Source organism: Macrobrachium rosenbergii, chromosome 9 (assembly GCF_040412425.1).
Source record: "Macrobrachium rosenbergii isolate ZJJX-2024 chromosome 9, ASM4041242v1, whole genome shotgun sequence".
Taxonomy (NCBI): domain Eukaryota; kingdom Metazoa; phylum Arthropoda; class Malacostraca; order Decapoda; family Palaemonidae; genus Macrobrachium; species Macrobrachium rosenbergii.
This window is the reverse complement of record NC_089749.1, coordinates 38,355,800-38,373,727: the sequence shown is the minus strand read 5'-3', so window position 1 is coordinate 38,373,727 and position 17,928 is coordinate 38,355,800. Positions and strand designations below refer to the sequence as shown.

At 38.4% G+C, this 17,928-nt stretch overlaps 1 protein-coding gene across 1 annotated transcript in view; it reads left to right on the top strand.

Annotated features, from left to right (window-relative positions):
• Positions 1–17,928, top strand: part of Ufl1 (UFM1 specific ligase 1) — a 564,283-nt gene that overhangs the window by 311,471 nt on the left and 234,884 nt on the right. The window contains exon 5 of the mRNA XM_067108921.1: positions 16,759–16,934. Coding sequence (XP_066965022.1) covers positions 16,759–16,934 — 176 coding nt within the window. The remainder of the gene's footprint in view (positions 1–16,758; positions 16,935–17,928) is intronic.

Here is a 17,928-nt window from a genome sequence, read left to right as displayed (position 1 = left end):
TTGACAATAATTATTCATCCCTCTTTTTCGGTCTTAATGACTCCCACACAGATAGGCAGTGTTTGATCAGTGCAGGTTTGGTTTTATTGTCCCAGTATCCCATTCCCTTACCATTTGTCCCCAAAGATTTTCTATCGGATTGAGGTCAGGAGATTTAGCTGGCCAGTCTATACGTATAACATTGTTCTGTTCAGCAAACCATTCGCTGACCACTTTCGAGTTATGAACAGTAGAGTTGTCCATTACAAGATAGACTGGCAAATGACCCGGTAGTAGAAGTTTCCTCACTGATGGGATCAGGACTTCATCCAGAATTTCTACATATTGCTGTCCGGTTAAACGCTCGTCGATGGGAATCAGTTCCCCTGGTCCACACGCAGCCATCCATCCCCATAATCCTGCAGAAATTCTTCCACTTAGCCGACGGTTGAATATTTTCTTTATTGAACCTAGAGATTGAGATACACAAAAAAATGTTATCGCAAGTAAACGAAGAAAATATCAACGCTGAATATCACCAATAGTCTATTAATAAAAATGAGCAATAAGGAATTTACATTGATATTGAGATTGTTTTCTCACTCTCGATAGGTAATTCGTTAGAATTCCAATAGGCTTGAAATGTTATCCTTGAAAGCAAAAAGAAAAGTTATATTTTAAGGGCTTGTTGGTATTTAATCAGTGTAGTAAGGAACGTTCATGTTACACATAGGCCTAAGCCCACATGAAAACTATTGGTATTAATTACTTACCTTGCAGTTATTTAATCAATATAGTAAAAAAAGTTCATGTTACACATAGGCCTAAGCCTACATGAAAACTATTGGTATTAATTAGTTACCTTGTAGGTATTTAATCAGTGTAGTAAAGAAAGTTCATGATACACATAGGCCTAAGCCTACATGAAAACTATTGGTATTATTTACTTACCTTGTTTTATTAGGTCGCCAGCAGTGGAGTATACCATGACCGTCGCTAGCAAAGTCTTCTCATCACACCATATAACGTTATCCCAGAATCCTGACTCAAACGGTAGATACTGAAGAGCGAAAGCTACTCGTTGCTCTTGGTGATTTTGAGACAAGGAGGGTTTGATTGCCGGTCTGCGGTGATGAATTCCTTGGTTGTGTAATCTCCTTCTCACCGTAACATTAGAGATTTGAAGACCTAATTCCTGATTCACTTTCGCAGCAGTTGTTATAGGCTGTGAGATAACTTTAGCAACGATCTGTTCATCCTGCTCTCTAGTAGTGCATCGGGTCGACCTTTTCTAGGCTGATTCTGGAGGTTCTCTTCTTCGTTGAACCGTTTGATCCACCTGAATACTGTTGTCCGACTGATATTTAATTTGCGGCTAATTTCTATGGGGAGGATATTATTTTTATGCAGTTCTATTATGACTCTCCGTATAGCTAATGAGGTTTCTTGTCTTTTGGCTCCAGGATTTATTTGAAGTCGCCCAAGATGCTCCATCATCACAACGTGAAGTCGGGTCAGCGAGAAGTAGGCTAAATACTGAGCAGGGAGCACCACCACTGTGTCACGTGACAAGTTGCACATTGCTTTGGCGGCTTTTCAGGCGTGCCAACCTTTGAGTCAGGGTGCGAATTTTCTCGTGCTGTTATTGTTTCGGGAGATTGGCGTGGTTGCCAGCCCTGATGTTATCGTTCACATTTCAGAATGTTTCGTTTTATTTCGTGTATAATATCCAGAAAGGCAAACTTTTGAGTAGTGAAGATTTTTATTTTATTTTATATTATGTATAGTATTAATATATGTACTGTGTTGCTCTTATAATTCAAAATAAGTTTATAAAAAAATCAAAATAATTCTTTTCACTTGTGAACGATAATCAAAGTACACAGTATCGTCACTAATGAACGCGACTGTACATGATTATGTTTTTGCCATGTAGATTTGATGTCTAAGCCTAGGTATAAGCTAGCATGTGTGTAAAGTACATTTAACATTGCGTTAAGTAAACTGCACGCTCTCTCTCTCTCTCTCTCTCTCTCTCTCTCTCTCTCTCTCTCTCTCATTGATATTTAATGGAATGCTGTATTTACCTCATACAGTAATATAGTGTTAAATATATTTTACAGTCTTGTGTTTTTTGCATATGTACAAGTATGCATTGTATCAAGGTAAACTCTGCACTTCCTGTGTGTTTGTTCTTCTCTCTCTCTCTCTCTCTCTCTCTCTCTCTCTCTCTCTCTCTCTCTCTCTCTCTCTCTCTCTCTCTCTCTCTCTCTCTCTCTCTCTCTAGGTTATTTTGTGTAAGAAAAAATATTTTTGACAAAGAAATAAATGTAAATTATTTTGAACAAAAAAGGGATTTTGACGAAGGAAAAATCTATTTCTGGAGAGGGGACCGTGTCACCCGATGAAAAAGTCCATTCAGCACTTATTTCTAGGTAATTCCGTTGCTAGATACCAGAGAAAGCTAAATGAAATGCTGGAGTTACTACCCCCAGAGCGAGCTCCATCAGATGGAGTCGTGTATGGAAAAGGGTGAACTACAAAAACACGGAACCTTATCCTATAGAGATCCCAAGGTCAAAAGTCCCACAGGGAGGTGCCAAGCACAAACCCATGCACCACTCAAGGGACAGCACACAAAAACACCGCTAGCCGCATTCCATGAAAGCGCCACCCCACCAGAATGATGTTTACTATGGGAGGGACATGACACATGATGGAGGTGGGTCATCGGGTGACACGGTCCCCTCTCCAGAAATAGATTTTTCCTTCACAAAATCCCTTTTCTGGATCGGGTCCCGTGTCAGCCGATGAAAAATTAACAGAGAAATAAATATCATTCTTGAACTAAAGAGATAAAAATTCTAAGGGGACAGAAGACCGAAGGTCCAAAAGAAATTTTTAATCACTAGTAACAATAACAATAATGTACAAAAGAAACTGATGTTAGCTTAAAATTAACATGACAATGTGAAAAATATACATAAACAAAATAACTATACAATATTGAAAACCTTGTAACTTAAATGTGTCATTTAGACAAACACATAGATAACACAGCCAGGTGAGAAGTCAAGGCAAGCCTGACTGAAATGACCGTAAGGGGATAACTGAGGCAGTGGAGGAGGAAATGACTAGGAATCAGAAAGGGAACCAGAGGGAGGAACAACGTTCCCTGCCGCGACTGCTGAGAATTTAAGAGCTTCTAAGGATTTCAAATAGTGGCGTTTGAAAACCAAGGGTGACTTCCAACCGGTGTACCTGGTAAGATCCGTGAAGTTCATGTAATGAAAGTAATTAATGGAGGTGGCCACAGCTCTAATATCATGAACTTTTGGGACTGAGTCAGGGTTAGCCTTCTTGATAAAATAAAGGATCTGTTGTCTAATAGTAGACATAGAGAGATTACCCCCTCCTTCCCTGATAAAGAGAGGCCCAGAAGAGATGTGAGAGGACCTGTCTAAATAAGCCCTCAAAGTATGAACTGGGCACAGGGACAGGTCTTGAGGCAGAGGGAGAATTTTCCAAGGCGACCACCTATGCTGCGGATCTTCATTTTTGGCCAGGAAGGTAGGGTGAGGAATCAGCAAAACCTCCCCTGATGGAAGGAAGTCGACGTGGTTGGGTTCCCTAGAGAGTGCAGACAGCTCTGAAATTCTAGCACCCGAAGCCAGGCTAACTAAGAACAACGTTTTCCTCAACAAGGAAAGGTAGGGGCAAGACTGATTATCGATATACGAGGCTAACTTCAACACGTCATTTAAAAACCAGGAAAGCGTATGTGGACGGATTACTGGCCTCAGACGTGCACATGCTTTAGGGATGGAAGAAAAGTAAGGGTCTGTGAGGTCAATTTTGAAACCATACAAGAACACTTTTCGTAAAGCCGACTTGACTGTAGTAACAGTACTAGCGGCTAAACCCTTCTCAAACAGTGATCTAAAAAGGAGATTGCTAAATTTATGGTCATTACTGTAGCCTCAGATTCTCTTAAAAAAGAGTGCTAGTTTCTTAATTGCTGAGTCGTACTGACGAAGAGTGGAGACCCGCTTATCTGATTCCAAGAACATGGTATTGACAGGATCAACGTTAGCATCCCTTTGAGCCGCAAACTTCATAAAGTCCACAAAGCCAGGGCATTTTGGATTTTTGAGGAAGCTGACACAGTCTGAGTTTGTACTACTTGTGTTAGTTTCGGACTGGGGATTCGGATGTAGCGAAGTTTCAGTTCTAGTAGAAGAGGAAACCAGCTGCTCTTTGGCCAGTAGGGAGCCACTAGAGCTACTTGACCCTTGAACGTCCTCAGTTTGTGAAGGACCTTTAACAACAAGTTCACTGGAGGGAACAGATAGATCACCTTCCACCTGTTCCAATCCAATGACATTGAAAAGAGCTTGAGGGTCCGTGAAAAGAGCTTGAGGGTCCAGGTTGGGAGCTAGAAGAGAGAGAGAGAGAGAGAGAGAGACAAGCAAACTCATAGGAAATGTGTTGCTGTTTGTAGTTTTATTGTGTTTGTGTCTGTTATCTGATGCACCTGTTTGTGTGTTTGTCTATTGCTGTATTGATTTACGTATCTGAGCACTTTTCACACTACCGTTGGAGTTAGGTGAGCACAGGATAATGTTTGGTTTAAGATGTTAGGAATTGTTTGATAAGAAAACTGTGAAAATTAGGTATTATTTATTGATTTTAGAAGGATTTCTATAATGCAGCCAACAAATTCAAATAAAAGGGAACCCTTTGGTTGTGAGAGGTTTTACTGTAATAATAATAACAAAAGTAAATGTTGTTGAAAAGGATGGCTGCATCGTGCGAATTAATCTTATATTGAGTGTTCTCAATTTCTCTATGGCTCACTTCTCTTGCACACTAATATTGGTCAACAACTGGCCAATGTTCATAATTTAGCACAGAAATATAAACAGCATTTATACAGCAGTTTTATTCTCTGTAAAATTGCAGGCTAATAAAAAATGGTGTGGTAAATCTGTAGTTTTGCCAGCAGATCCTTTCAAGGTTTCTTCTGTCATCTTTACCAGTACAGTACAGTATATGGATTCTGGATACTTCAGTGTTTCTTTTGGAGTTTCCCTCGTTGATATATTTTGACCAATCCCGTTGGTTACTTCTGGACAGGTGAGACGATTCTGGAGACAAGGGGTGTGTGCGGAGGTATACGAGTATTTAGGGGCCCAGCGTCGCAGTTGAGGCAGTACTGTACCGAGTTTTCATTTGTCGCTAGGGGATTTTTGTCCATGAGCGAAGCCGTCTCCCAGACACCGATAAGCATTGCCCTTCTTGCTGACGTTGTGAGGAAATAGGTCTCCTGCATGGTATTTAGACAGGGCTTCTCTCTCCAGATGTGTAGGGCTTCCAGGAGGCGCAGATGGTGATGGTTGGTCATATGGTCAATTATCTCAATGTTTGGAATAATGTCACCTCTTTTTACTCTAGAGTTAGGGGTGGTCCTGGTGTGATTATATATGGCACCCTCTTGAGCATGGCAGGAGATCCTTTTGAAAAAGTGCATGGTAATCATACTGATATAGGTGCCAAGGCACTCTCGGACAGAGCATTTGTATTGGTAGATTATGTTGGTTCTCTTCAAGGGATACAGTGTGGAGGGGGCTGGGTTATTCTTTATCACCAGCCTGCTGTTTTTATATTTCTGTAAAATATAACGAGCCTGATCTTTTTCTCAGGGTCAGATGGGCTGACGTTACCCGCAGTGGTGGACTTGAGGGCACGCTTGTCTTCTTTATATTCCTTTTGCAATATTCCCTTATAGAAAATTTTGATGTCATCAGAGGTGGTGGGGCTAGGTACCTTATGGTACCATCAATTCACAATATCTTCTAATGCACTTGTCCATGGCCCAATTTGTATGCCAGTTATTGATGAGAACCTGGGCAGTGTTCAAGCTCTACGTGTGTCCTTCCATGAGCAGCAGTGCGAGAGAGCTCTTCTGATGAAGGCACTGATGGCATATTGTTTATATCTCTTGGAGCCCTCACTCTCTCCGTTCAGACCCATTTTCAGTTTCAAGGGTTTCATATGCACCTTCATGGTGAAACGTTCCTCCTGTTGCTCAACGAGGACATCAAGGAAGGGGAGGCAATGACTGCGGTTGTATTCAGTTGTCAAGTTGAGACAGCTGTGAGTGTGGAAGGCATGTCTCAGGTGCTCTATCTCTTCCTTCATCTCAGCATTGACGAAGGTTTCGTCAGTGTACCGTACATACATCTGCGGCCTTTCTGTGCTGTTAGAGACTCTGTTCGACAATACCCACATAGAAATTACCAAAGAGGACTCCAAAGTAAGAACCATGGGTGTACATATGGCCCCTGTGGGTGGAGAAAGAGGCTTTTTTGGTACATATCTCCTGGAGGGCACATTCAGGGATGTTTAGTGGTGGAATGTGGGGTCCCTGTATATGCGATCCAAAATTATTTGGATTGTTTCATCGACTTGCACATTTATGAAGAGGGACTCCACATTCATCGAGGCAGTGATTCCTCTTCGGGATGTCGCTCTGAGGGCTTCCAGGAACTCCACTGAGGACTTCAGGCTGTGGCTACCAGAAACATGGAGTAGTAATAAGAATAATGATATTTGAGTAAATGCCATTAATATTATGGTATCGCAGAGTTTCCTTATGTATAAGTACTGTACTAGCAGCCCAGACATATGGGTAATCATTAGCCTATCAGATCACTCAGTTTTGCATATAAGACCCCCTTTTTTTTTTTCTTGGGAAAAAGGGGGTCATGTATGCCTTCAGATATGATATTATTGAGGTCTTCATGACCCACTAGCTTTTGCTAATAGATGCTCAGCTGCATCCTTGATACTAAGCAAAGTGGAAAATTTTAATTGGTTTCAGTCATTCCTCAGGGAACCAAAGATATTATCAGTGTTGGCAGTTAAAAGGGGGCAGGTCTGCAAGTACAGAAGTCTTTGAATTTTGTGGAGTCATGTAGGTTCTTCAATGCTTTTACAGTGGATTTATCTACAATTTAAGAAGGAGCCAAATAAAAATCCTTAAGTTCCCTAGGTTGGACCTTTCTTTAGAACTGGAACACATTATGCAGCCTCTATAGTGTTCAATTAAACATTTGGATGTAAAGGTTATTTTTCTGCTAGCATTTTCACCTATAAGATGAGTCAGTGAGCAGCATATACTTTGGTGTCTGGTAACTCAACCTAAAGGTTGGAAGTCAATAGGTCTAGCTCCCCCTCAATTTGGGACCACCTTGGCGTGGTGAGAGGGGGCTCTTGAACCCCAGGAATCTGTTCACGGGTTTGAGTCCAAGAGTTCCATATACCATTATATATTTCTTTGAATTAATTTTTGTGGAATTTTCTGCTTCTGCTAATATTTATTGGACCTGATAAACAGGAAAAGGTATCATAACTGGGATCGGGTTTATATCCGAACCTAAATAGTGGGAACTGTGGTAGGACCATCAGCTGCCCGATAATGTTCGGACCTGAGAGGTATAAGGCGGAACTATTCTTTAGGGCTGGACCATGGATTCCAGGGAGGTCTGGTTCTGGGAATAGGACTCTCGGCATTCTATCCAGTTTGCTCATAACACGATTGGAATGGGGATGATAGTATTCTCGTAATACCTTCGGCCCTAGCAAGCAGGTTTGGCTTACACTTAGGCCACTATAATCGTGTTGTGCCATCCCCTGTGGGGTAGGGTAGGGACGGGGACATTTGGGAGTCAGTTCTCACTTGTGCCATTGGTGGAAGAATATTCCCCATGAAAGGCTGATGGTATCTTTTTAAGGTTTTCAGGTTTATTATAATTTATTTTTTTTTTTACCCCTCTTAGATCCTTGTCTAGCATTTATAAGGGTTCGAGTACCCCTGGACCCTCTGATGGTGCTGTTCTGGCACAGATGATGACCTCTGCACCCATCTTGTAGATTGAAATTTCTCCAAATGTTGATGACTTCTCCAAAAATAGATTGACAAAAAAGTAGTAATAACAAATATCCTGATCCCCCTCCTGACTTCCCCTTCCCTGGACCCTCTAGCCATGCTTCATTGATGATGACATCAAGCAAGGACACAGACTTCTCTAAGAAATCTTTATCCAAAATTAAATCCTCACCACCGCCAGGTTGTGTGAAAAATCTGAGAATGCTTCATATCAAAGACTTACCAGTCTGTTGTGATTATGAACTGATCTCAACAGCTCTGAAATCATTTGGAGCTGTTGTAGAAATCAGGATGAACTTTATTGATATTGAATCTAAATGGGAAGTGTGGGTTACCTTTATAGCCATGATGAGGTTGTAAAGGGTAGTAGTATGATAACTGCCATACAAATAGGTCAAACTACAGTATTAGTAGCCTTAACAGACAAAGTTCCCAAAGACATGGATGTTTATGTGCCATCTAAATGGGCTCAGAATAAAACGGAGAGAAACCAGAATGCAGAAATAAGGACTCCTAAACCTCCTATGTGGGTGGTAGCTTCAGCCAAGGAGGAAAATTATAACCTATAAATTTTGCAGGTTTCTTCAGAAAAAGGTTGGAGGAATAAAGAGCAGTGGTATTTCTCGTTTTGGGAAGAACACTGTTCTTATTCATTCCAAATCCACAACCCAAGCTGACCTTGTTGGACATAAAAAATGAAATAATTGTGAAGATTAAGCCCCACTAAAGCTTTAGTGATGGGAGAGAAGTACTATTTGATAAAGACCTTTATGACACGACAGAAGAAGAAATTCTAGAAATGAGTCCCATTTTAGTTTGGAGAGTGAAAAAGGCAGCTATTGCCAACATGATCATTTTAACTTTTGTAGGCTCTGAAGTACCTTCGCATGTCATATTTGAAATGATAGGGTACGAGTACATCCTTTCCAGCAAAGACCAATGCAGTGCTATCATTGCTTTAAGTTTGGCCACCCATCAAAAAAGTGCGAAAAGGCTAACATTTGTATAAACTGCTCTGATGTCCATCATGATAATAAATGTAATAAAAAAGCAAAATGTGTTAATTGTCAACTGGAACATAAATAAAAAAAAAAATTGTGAAATTTACAAATTTGAACTGTTTGCACTAAATAAAGCCAATGCAGAGCAAATAAGTATTGGTTTTGCTAAAAGACAATTAGGACAACAACCTAGAAACTATGCTCAAGTTTGTAAGCCACTACATTAAACACCCCAAATTTGCAGGGGTTGCATACCACACCCCCCTGTGAATAGCAAAAACCCATGAATACTTAGAACCGTTCTAAAAACACCTAGAACTGCTTATTTTGATAGTTCAAACACAAAAAAAAATAAAAATGTTTATACAGGTGTTATCTTACTTACGATGGGGTTAGGTTCCAAAAAAACCCATTGTTTGTTGGAAAAAACAGATCTCGAAAATAGCCTAGCCAACACTAGGGTGTTCAGTACCATGTATACATATATGGTAGCCTACCCTACTATAAAGTATACGCTATACATACACGGTATATTAATTATTAATAGCAACTAATTTTGGAGGTTCAGGCAGAGCAACTTTTGATAATTCAATACCAAGAAAAATTGAATAACAAACAAGAATTAGCTTAGCCTACACTATGGTATATTTTATACATATAGAGTAGCATAGCCTACATTATACTGTACTCTATATTCACATATCTTATTATAAAAACATCAACATAACGAATGTGCCTCTTTTCCATGTATCTTTTAAAATGTTATGCCTTAATTCACTGTATCCAATAATGTTGCATATATTCTTATATTGCTTTTTTTATTACAAATTGTGATCATAGTGATCAATGTTTTGGTTTGGAAATCAATTATGCAGTAAGCTTATTTTACTTAATTTAACTCAGCTCAGAGCGCTTTTCTTGCTTCTAGTTGGCGTAAATGAATCTCTACATACTTTATTTGTATGGGTCAGGGTTATTTTTCGTAATACAAAGTGTTTTTAAGTCGAAATATAACTTAAATATGTCTCGTTGTGAAATTAATTTAGCTATTTTTTTGTTAATAGACGTTGGCTGTTGGGGGCATTTGTTTTGTGTAAAAAAATCAAGCTTCCGTTCGCTATTTTCACTTGATTTCATCATAATACAAGCTTTATGTATTTAGCGTTTATTGGCGTAAAAATAGCAGTAATGTGTTCTTTCATGCCTAGGAGTTTTGATTAAAATACTTTCTCTGCGATTTTAATTACATTCGAGTTTCATCCATGTTGCTAATGCATGATAATTTATAGTCATTAATAACTTGAACATTGTTTTCTCAGCTTCAGCTACAACTTGCAGCTTAAATTTAGCAGTATATTTCCTTGCTGATCTTTTATGCATACCGAATAAGGGTATAATGCAAAAATATATCAGTCCTATTCTACTTAACTTCATTTGTACTATAACTGTGGTAATTGTGTATTACCGTATGATGGTTGAAATACAAGCAAAACGGCTGTTATCCGATTCGGTGATAAACAAAACAACAGTTTTTCGTTCAGTTGTTTATAGCTGTACACATTTACGCAAGAGTATAACATTACTAACAATACTTTTATCATTCTCTTTTACTTTTTTAACTAGAAGATGGGAGAAAGAGATGGCAGAAAAGAAGTTGGTCTATTGTAATTTGGTCTCTCTCGCTGCTTGATTGTACACTGCTGCCTGCACCCGTGCGAAATTTAAAAATATTTTATAAATATTGTCGTGTCAGTACTAATTGCTTACCCCATTGCAAAATCGAATTATCGTAAGGCGAATTATAGTAACTCGAGCACTACCTGAGTATTTTAATTTTATCACAAAAAGTGCGTTTAGTCGTGAAAATGAGATCAAAATACAGTTATTAGTGAATATTTCTCAGTGAAAAATACCATGAATGGGCGAATTTTCAGCAAATAATGTGTATATACAGAATGTTCCATAGAGAAATTTGCAAATAGGTGAGTCCGCAAATCGTGAGACCGCGAATACAGGGGGGTTTACTGTACCCCTATATACCACTATGGGTGCAGTGGCAGCACCCTCTAATGTAGCAGTTGCATCAACCCCTGTGGTAGGGGCCCTGCCACTTGGGTCAGGTGCTCGGCCTGTTGAGGCTAGAGCACAAACCTCTAAGGAGGATAAGATGGCTGTTAACCCAACCAACTTGGAATTGTCTCAGACATAGCCTGTGCCTGATTTATTGGAGACTTAGGAGCAAAAGCACCAAGAGAGATGTTCCCCCTCATCCTCTCCTCCAATTAAACATGCATCACTTAGATGCAAGAACCCCAGCCAGAATTTAAACAAATTGACAAGATAGGGAAACAAAATGACACCAGTAAATAAACAGATAATAAACCAACCTGTCAAGACCAGTCCTTTCCAAATCATCTCTTGATAACGTCATAAACAAAAGAGAGTAATTGGGAAGGCTCGATTCAAAGGGCCTTCCACCAAGCCCAAAAAATAGTTTTCACATCAATACTACAATGGAACTGTAGAGGTCTTAGGGCTCGAAGTGAAGAGCTGAAGGTACTGCTCCATGACCATAGCCTAGGTATTGTGTGTCTCCAGGAAACTAAGCTTGGAAGCACACAATATAATCTTGGGTTAAATTACAGCATATATAATTCTCCACCACCAGTTGGAGATAGAACTAAGGGAGTGCAGCAATTATTGCGCATAAGTCATTGCAACACTCCTTGCTATCAATTAATACTCATCTCCAAGCTGTAGCAGTAACTTTCATTTTAGACAAGCAAATTACTGTTTGTTCCATCTATCTTCCTCCTGATTTGGATTTCACTTATAATGATACTCATTTACTGATCAGTCAGCTTCCTACTCCTTTCCTCCTCCTTGGTGATTTTAATGCTCACAACCCCATATGGGGTGGAAACACGACAGATGCCAAGGGTAGGATGTTGGAGGGTATTATGGATGATCATATCACTATACTCAATAATGGAGCCATGACTTACCACAACATCTACTCCAATACTTGTTCAGCTATCGATCTGAGCTTTTGCTCAACTAGTGTTCACATTGATTATGAATGGTCAGTAAATGAATATCCAAATGGAAGTGACCACTTCCCAATTCATATAACAACAGTTAAGAATCAGCCCTCTGAGTCACCTCCCAAATGGAAGGTAGATGAAGCAGACTGGAAGAAATTTAGTGAGTCTGCTATCATGGACGATAATGTAAGATCATTTCCATTCATCTCAGAGCCATATAATTACTTCAGTGACACCACCATCAACAGTACAATTGCCTCTATTCCAACAACAAAAGGGAAGCCCTCTAGACCAGCAGTTCCTTGATGGAACAAAACCTGCAGTAGTTTGAGAAAGATCACTAGAAAATGCTACAAAAAGTATAGGAGGAGTGGAACTGCCCAAGCAAAAGTTATTTACCAACGTGCTGTGGCCAAGCAAAATAAATATTTTAAAAAAGCAAAACTCTTACCTTAAATGGAATTATTCTACCTTACTCCACTGAAGTAAAATTTTTAGGAATGGTCTTTGTTGAAAAGCTCACTTGGAATAATCATATTGACCAGTTAAAAGTGAAAGTGAAGAGATCACTAACTATTTTAAAAGTATCTAATTTTAATTGGGTTGCTGATAAGAAATCGTTGTTAAGGCTTTATAATGCAGCATGTTTATCTAAGTTAGACTATGGCTCCCAAGTATACTCATCTGCTTCAAAGACTAAACTTGAGGAATTGGATGCTGTGCATAATATGGGACTAAGGATCTGAACTGGAGTTTTTAGAACTTCACCAATTGAAAGTATTTATGGAGCCTCTCATCAGCTACCACTGGACTTAAGGAGTCATGAGCTAGGTCTGAGACACACCATGTGGCTGAAAAGCTCAAAGGAGAATCCTTCTTTTGAGATCTTAAAACAGTGTGACTCAAGTTGTTTTGGATCTAGATCATCAATACCATTTCAAATCAGACAGCTGGGTGAACTAGAGGATGAAAGTATAAAAATGCAGAAGATCCTACAAGTGAAGCATCCTGCTATCCCTCCATGGTTTATTCCAGCAATAGGTGTCTGCATTAAAGAGACAAAGAAGAAGATCGTCCAGAAGAAGAAGTCAGAAACAAGTTTTTGGAGCATGATGAGAGACATATAAATGACAGGAAAATCTATACTGACGGATCAAAATCGGAAGATGGAGTAGGATGTGCAGTGGTGTGTTGGGGGAAATCATATGTAAAAAAGTTCAGACTCCTCATCCATGTTCACTGCTGAAGCAACAGCCATAGTTGATGCTTTAAATCCCATGTATCTGATAAGAAATTTAAATCCACAGTAATATATAGTGACTCAAGGAGTGTTTTAGGAGCCCTAAAGAAGTTTAACCCTACCCATCCCTTAATTCAAAAGGCTCAAGAATGGCTTTTTTATCTTTCTGTGTGACAGAAATCAAAGTTTTGTTGGATTTCTGGGCACACTGGTCTAGAAGGGAACAAACTGGCTGATAGTAAAGCAAAGGATGCTGCAAGATGTGATTTCTTAACTAATAAGGTGCCACATTTGGATATGCGTCCAGTTATCAGACGATACATTCATACAAAATGGCAGCAAAGATGGACTTCCTCCATTTTATCCACAGATAGGAAGTACAGAAACATCAGAAAAAGTATTGATTTTTGGAGTTCAGGTTTTAATCGTAACAGAAGATTTGAGATCATCCTAATACGGCTTAGGATTGGCCATACCTGCTTCACTCATGGCTATATTTTAGAGGGAGCCAGTGCCCCAGTTTATACTCACTGTGGTGGTCAGCTCTCCGTTGAGCACATGCTGGTGCACTGACCTAAATTTAATCGCCTTAGGACAAAGTACTTACTAACTGGGAAGACTATTTCAGAAATTTTAAATGATGACGTTGAGGTAGATAATAAGATATGATTGCAGAGTATTTAATAAAGATTTTAGTCATATTTATTCTTATACTAAGTATGCATTTTGAATATAAAAGTTTAATATATGCTTATTTTTTGTTGGTTCTATTTAATATCATTCTTTATTTTTGACGTTCATATTTTAACATTGAATTTTACTAGTATATCATCATTCACCTATTCATTATCAATCATATCATTAATTTATATATTTCACCTTCATTACGGTGCTGAATAATCCTGATGGGTTCCGTCGCTTGGTCTTCAAGAGCTAAATTTCATAATCAGTCAATCAATAGGTGTAGCTTCTGAAAAAGACTTTGTTGTAAAGACACATGCTACAGGTAGCTGAGTTGTAACTACTGCATCCTTTGCCATCCTTTGAGAATGAGGGGGATATTTTGCTTTTGCCCTTATGAGCCATCCACCTTTGTTTGAGAAGAACCAGGTGCCAGATAGGGCATGTCCAGGTGCTTCTATCCATTGGTTGGATCAAGGAACAAGTAACTACAGTATATGGTCAGTAAACTATTTGAGGGCTTACAAGGATTTAACAAATGATGAAACAGTACAAGTTAAAGCATTTGTGTACAAATCCAGAATGCTTTCAATTTCCTAGCCATTTTAAAGAATATCTTGATATTAACATGGTTTTAACAGCAGCCACTTGGGGGTGCCAAACTAATTTGACGAATTTTTATCTTAGGAAAAATTGCAACCCCTGTACATCCTATCACATCCCTAAGATAAAAATTCGTCAAATTAGTTTGGCACCCCCAAGTGGCTGCTGTTAAAACCATGTTAATATCAAGATATTCTTTAAAATGGCTAGGAAATTGAAAGCATTCTGGATTTGTACACAAATGCTTTAACTTGTACTGTTTCATCATTTGTTAAATCCTTGTAAGCCCTCAAATAGTTTACTGACCATATACTGTAGTTCCTTGTTCCTTGATCCGACCAATGGATAGAAGCACCTGGACATGCCCTATCTGGCACCTGGTTCTTCTCAAACAAAGGTGGATGGCTCATAAGGGCAAAAGCAAAATATCCCCCTCATTCTCAAAGGATGGCAAAGGATGCAGTAGTTACAACTCAGCTACCTGTAGCATGCGCTTTACAACAAAGTCTTTTCAGAAGCTACACCTATTGATTGACTGATTATGAAATTTAGCTCTTGAAGACCAAGCGACGGAACCCATCAGGATTATTCAGCACCATAATGAAGGTGAAACATATAAATTAATGATATGATTGATAATGAATAGGTGAATGATGATATACTAGTAAAATTCAATGTTAAAATATGAACGTAAAAAATAAAGAATGATATGAAATAGAACCAACAAAAAATAAGCATATTCTATGGTAGCAGCAAAGCAGGTAGCCCCTACTTACTTGGGTAGGTTGATGTTCATGCCTCTGGAAGCTTTTCTTCATTTTCTTCTTAACCACATACTTGCGTAGCTTAACCATGGTGAAGCTTATCATAAAGATTGCCCTACTTTGTACATAATGAGCAACTTATATCTTTGGCTACATGATAACTGTCAGGAGTTCCCAATGGCAGCATGAAGTTCATGCCCACATTATTCCTTATTGGGTCTGGAGTGGTATGTGGACATTTTATTCATTGCATATAATTTACAAAGCTCTTACAGTTATTTTGTATAAGTTTTTATTTTAATCACAACTCCTTGTATGCCTTGGATAGTCAGATTTATCTTGGAAGGCTTTTTTAGCAAACCTACAACTTATGCTTTAGAAAATCAGATACATCTTGGGAAACTTTTCGAGTGAACCAAGAGATCATTTTCAGCCAAATCAGTTGGTTTAGCAACATGATCTGTCCTAACTAAATTGGGGTTCAGGCTGATTGTATGTAATGGGTTTTTAATTAAAGAATTTAATAGAAACAAAACTTGTTTCACCAAAAAACCATTACTTTGATACAGCTTGTTTGTGTGTTTGAATCTCCAGGCACTAGAGTGGTTTGTATTCCAAAATTATTCCTCAGCTCTAGAGTATTTTTTGGCTTGCATAAGACCCCTCATAACAGTGAAGCCTAGTCACTGTTCCACTGTCAGTTAAGCACCAGCATTTTGTCAGATTCTTACCTCTTCTATAACTTCAGTCTCCACTCAGCATTCTTGTTACAGACACATCTTGCTCTTCAGTGGAATGTGAAGTCAAGGTGTGTCCCACTTACTAGTTTGAACTACTGTACTATGAGGTACAGCATTTTGAATTTGGCTTGATCTGCTTAGACCTGAAAGAGAAAGCATTGGTTTGTATCTGTGGAATGTAAGAATAATTTGAGAATAATTTTGTTTTTAGAGTATATTAATTAGAATTTTGCCATTACATCTTATTTGCCTGTTTTTTGAAGCTTGAATTTCAAGTCAGTGGGCCCTGTGGGCTTGTTCTATATGAGTAGGTTTCATCATCTGAATAATAATAATAATAATAATAATAATAATAATAATAATAATAATAATAATAAATTGTGTTGGAGGCTGTGATAAAATGGCCAGTTTTAAGGATACATCATTTATAAATTATTCTGCTGTGTGCTAAACTTTTTAACAACAGTAATATAGACATCAGTTTATTAGGTACAGAAAATTTGTAGAAAGAATATTCAATTGGTAACTTTGTTTTAATAATGAAAGTTTGACTTAACTTATTGTTCTCTATTGAGCATTGTATGTAGGAATATTCATGGTTTTAGAGGTTTATATCTTTAGTAAGTTTTAACCTGATTGCTCATTATTTTATGTAGAAAATGTTTTTACTTTCTGAAATTGCATATATTTATACTGTATAAGGAAATTCTACTTGTATGGAGTAATAGTGAAAGTTCAATTTTCATATTTTTCAGAGTTTGAAGCACTGCGGCGTTTGGATATCAGCGACCCTGAAGGTTATATCCGTCGTCGCTTGATAGGAGAGGATATAACATATATTGGTGAAATGTGCATTGGATCTGGTTTCATTGATCAGATTGATGCTTCACTTGATGATGCATTAGTATCTGGTGGATGGGTTGATATATACGTAAGTTTATTCTTCACTTTTCGTTAAAACCTTCCTTACAGGTTCAAAGATTGTATGGTCTGTGAAAGTTTGAGTAACAAGACGATAACTGAAGGTAGGTTACCTTTTTTTTATATGAAGCAGTTTCTCTTATGGAGTGGTTCCAGAAAAAATAAACTACAAACAAGACAAAGATCATGATTACATTCATTCTGAATAAGTTTGCCTTTCACTTATGTCTTGCATGCACTCTTGCTCTTCCTGAATATTAGGATCCCTCCTTTCCAGTATGATATCCATGCATCCTCTCTGCCACTTTTTAGGGGTTTCCTTCCTCCTTCCCACTGATACTTCTAATTTGGATACATTTCATCAGCATATAATCATGCAATTTTTCCACAAAAGGAAACTATGTCAAAACACTCAAATTCATTCTTTCACATATGCTAAACTTTATATCATGTCCTCTGTAACTCTCCCCACTTCTCACCCTTTCATTTCTTCTTACACCACACATTTTACATGGACCGTTCATCTTAGTAGCTTCAAACTTTTTTTTTTCATATACAATATATTCAACAACTGCTCTTTCCTTCCATGCAGAAGAGTTGGCTCATTAGTCCCCTCATACATTCCCACCTTAGCATCCATATGCACTCCAGCTCACTTACTAATCTTTTGTCCAGACCCAGTTTCCTTCCATGTTTCACTTCTTCTTTGACCTACTTGTCATTTTCTTAGTACCACGGACCCTTTGCTTTAAGATATCCCTCTTAGTTGCTGCTTGTGAATCCCAGACGTGTCAGTCCTTATGAAGAATAAGAAGAGTCAGATGAGGTGGCTTAGGTGGGTTACCTCATGCACATTTGGTCTCTTAGGTCGCAAGTAGCTGAGCGAATCTTATTCTGTACGTATGGCAAATTAATAATAACTCTTGTGATTCTCAGACCTTTGGAAATGTTTAGGAGTAACATCTATTGCATCTAGTTTTTATTAAATGTACTTTATACCTTTT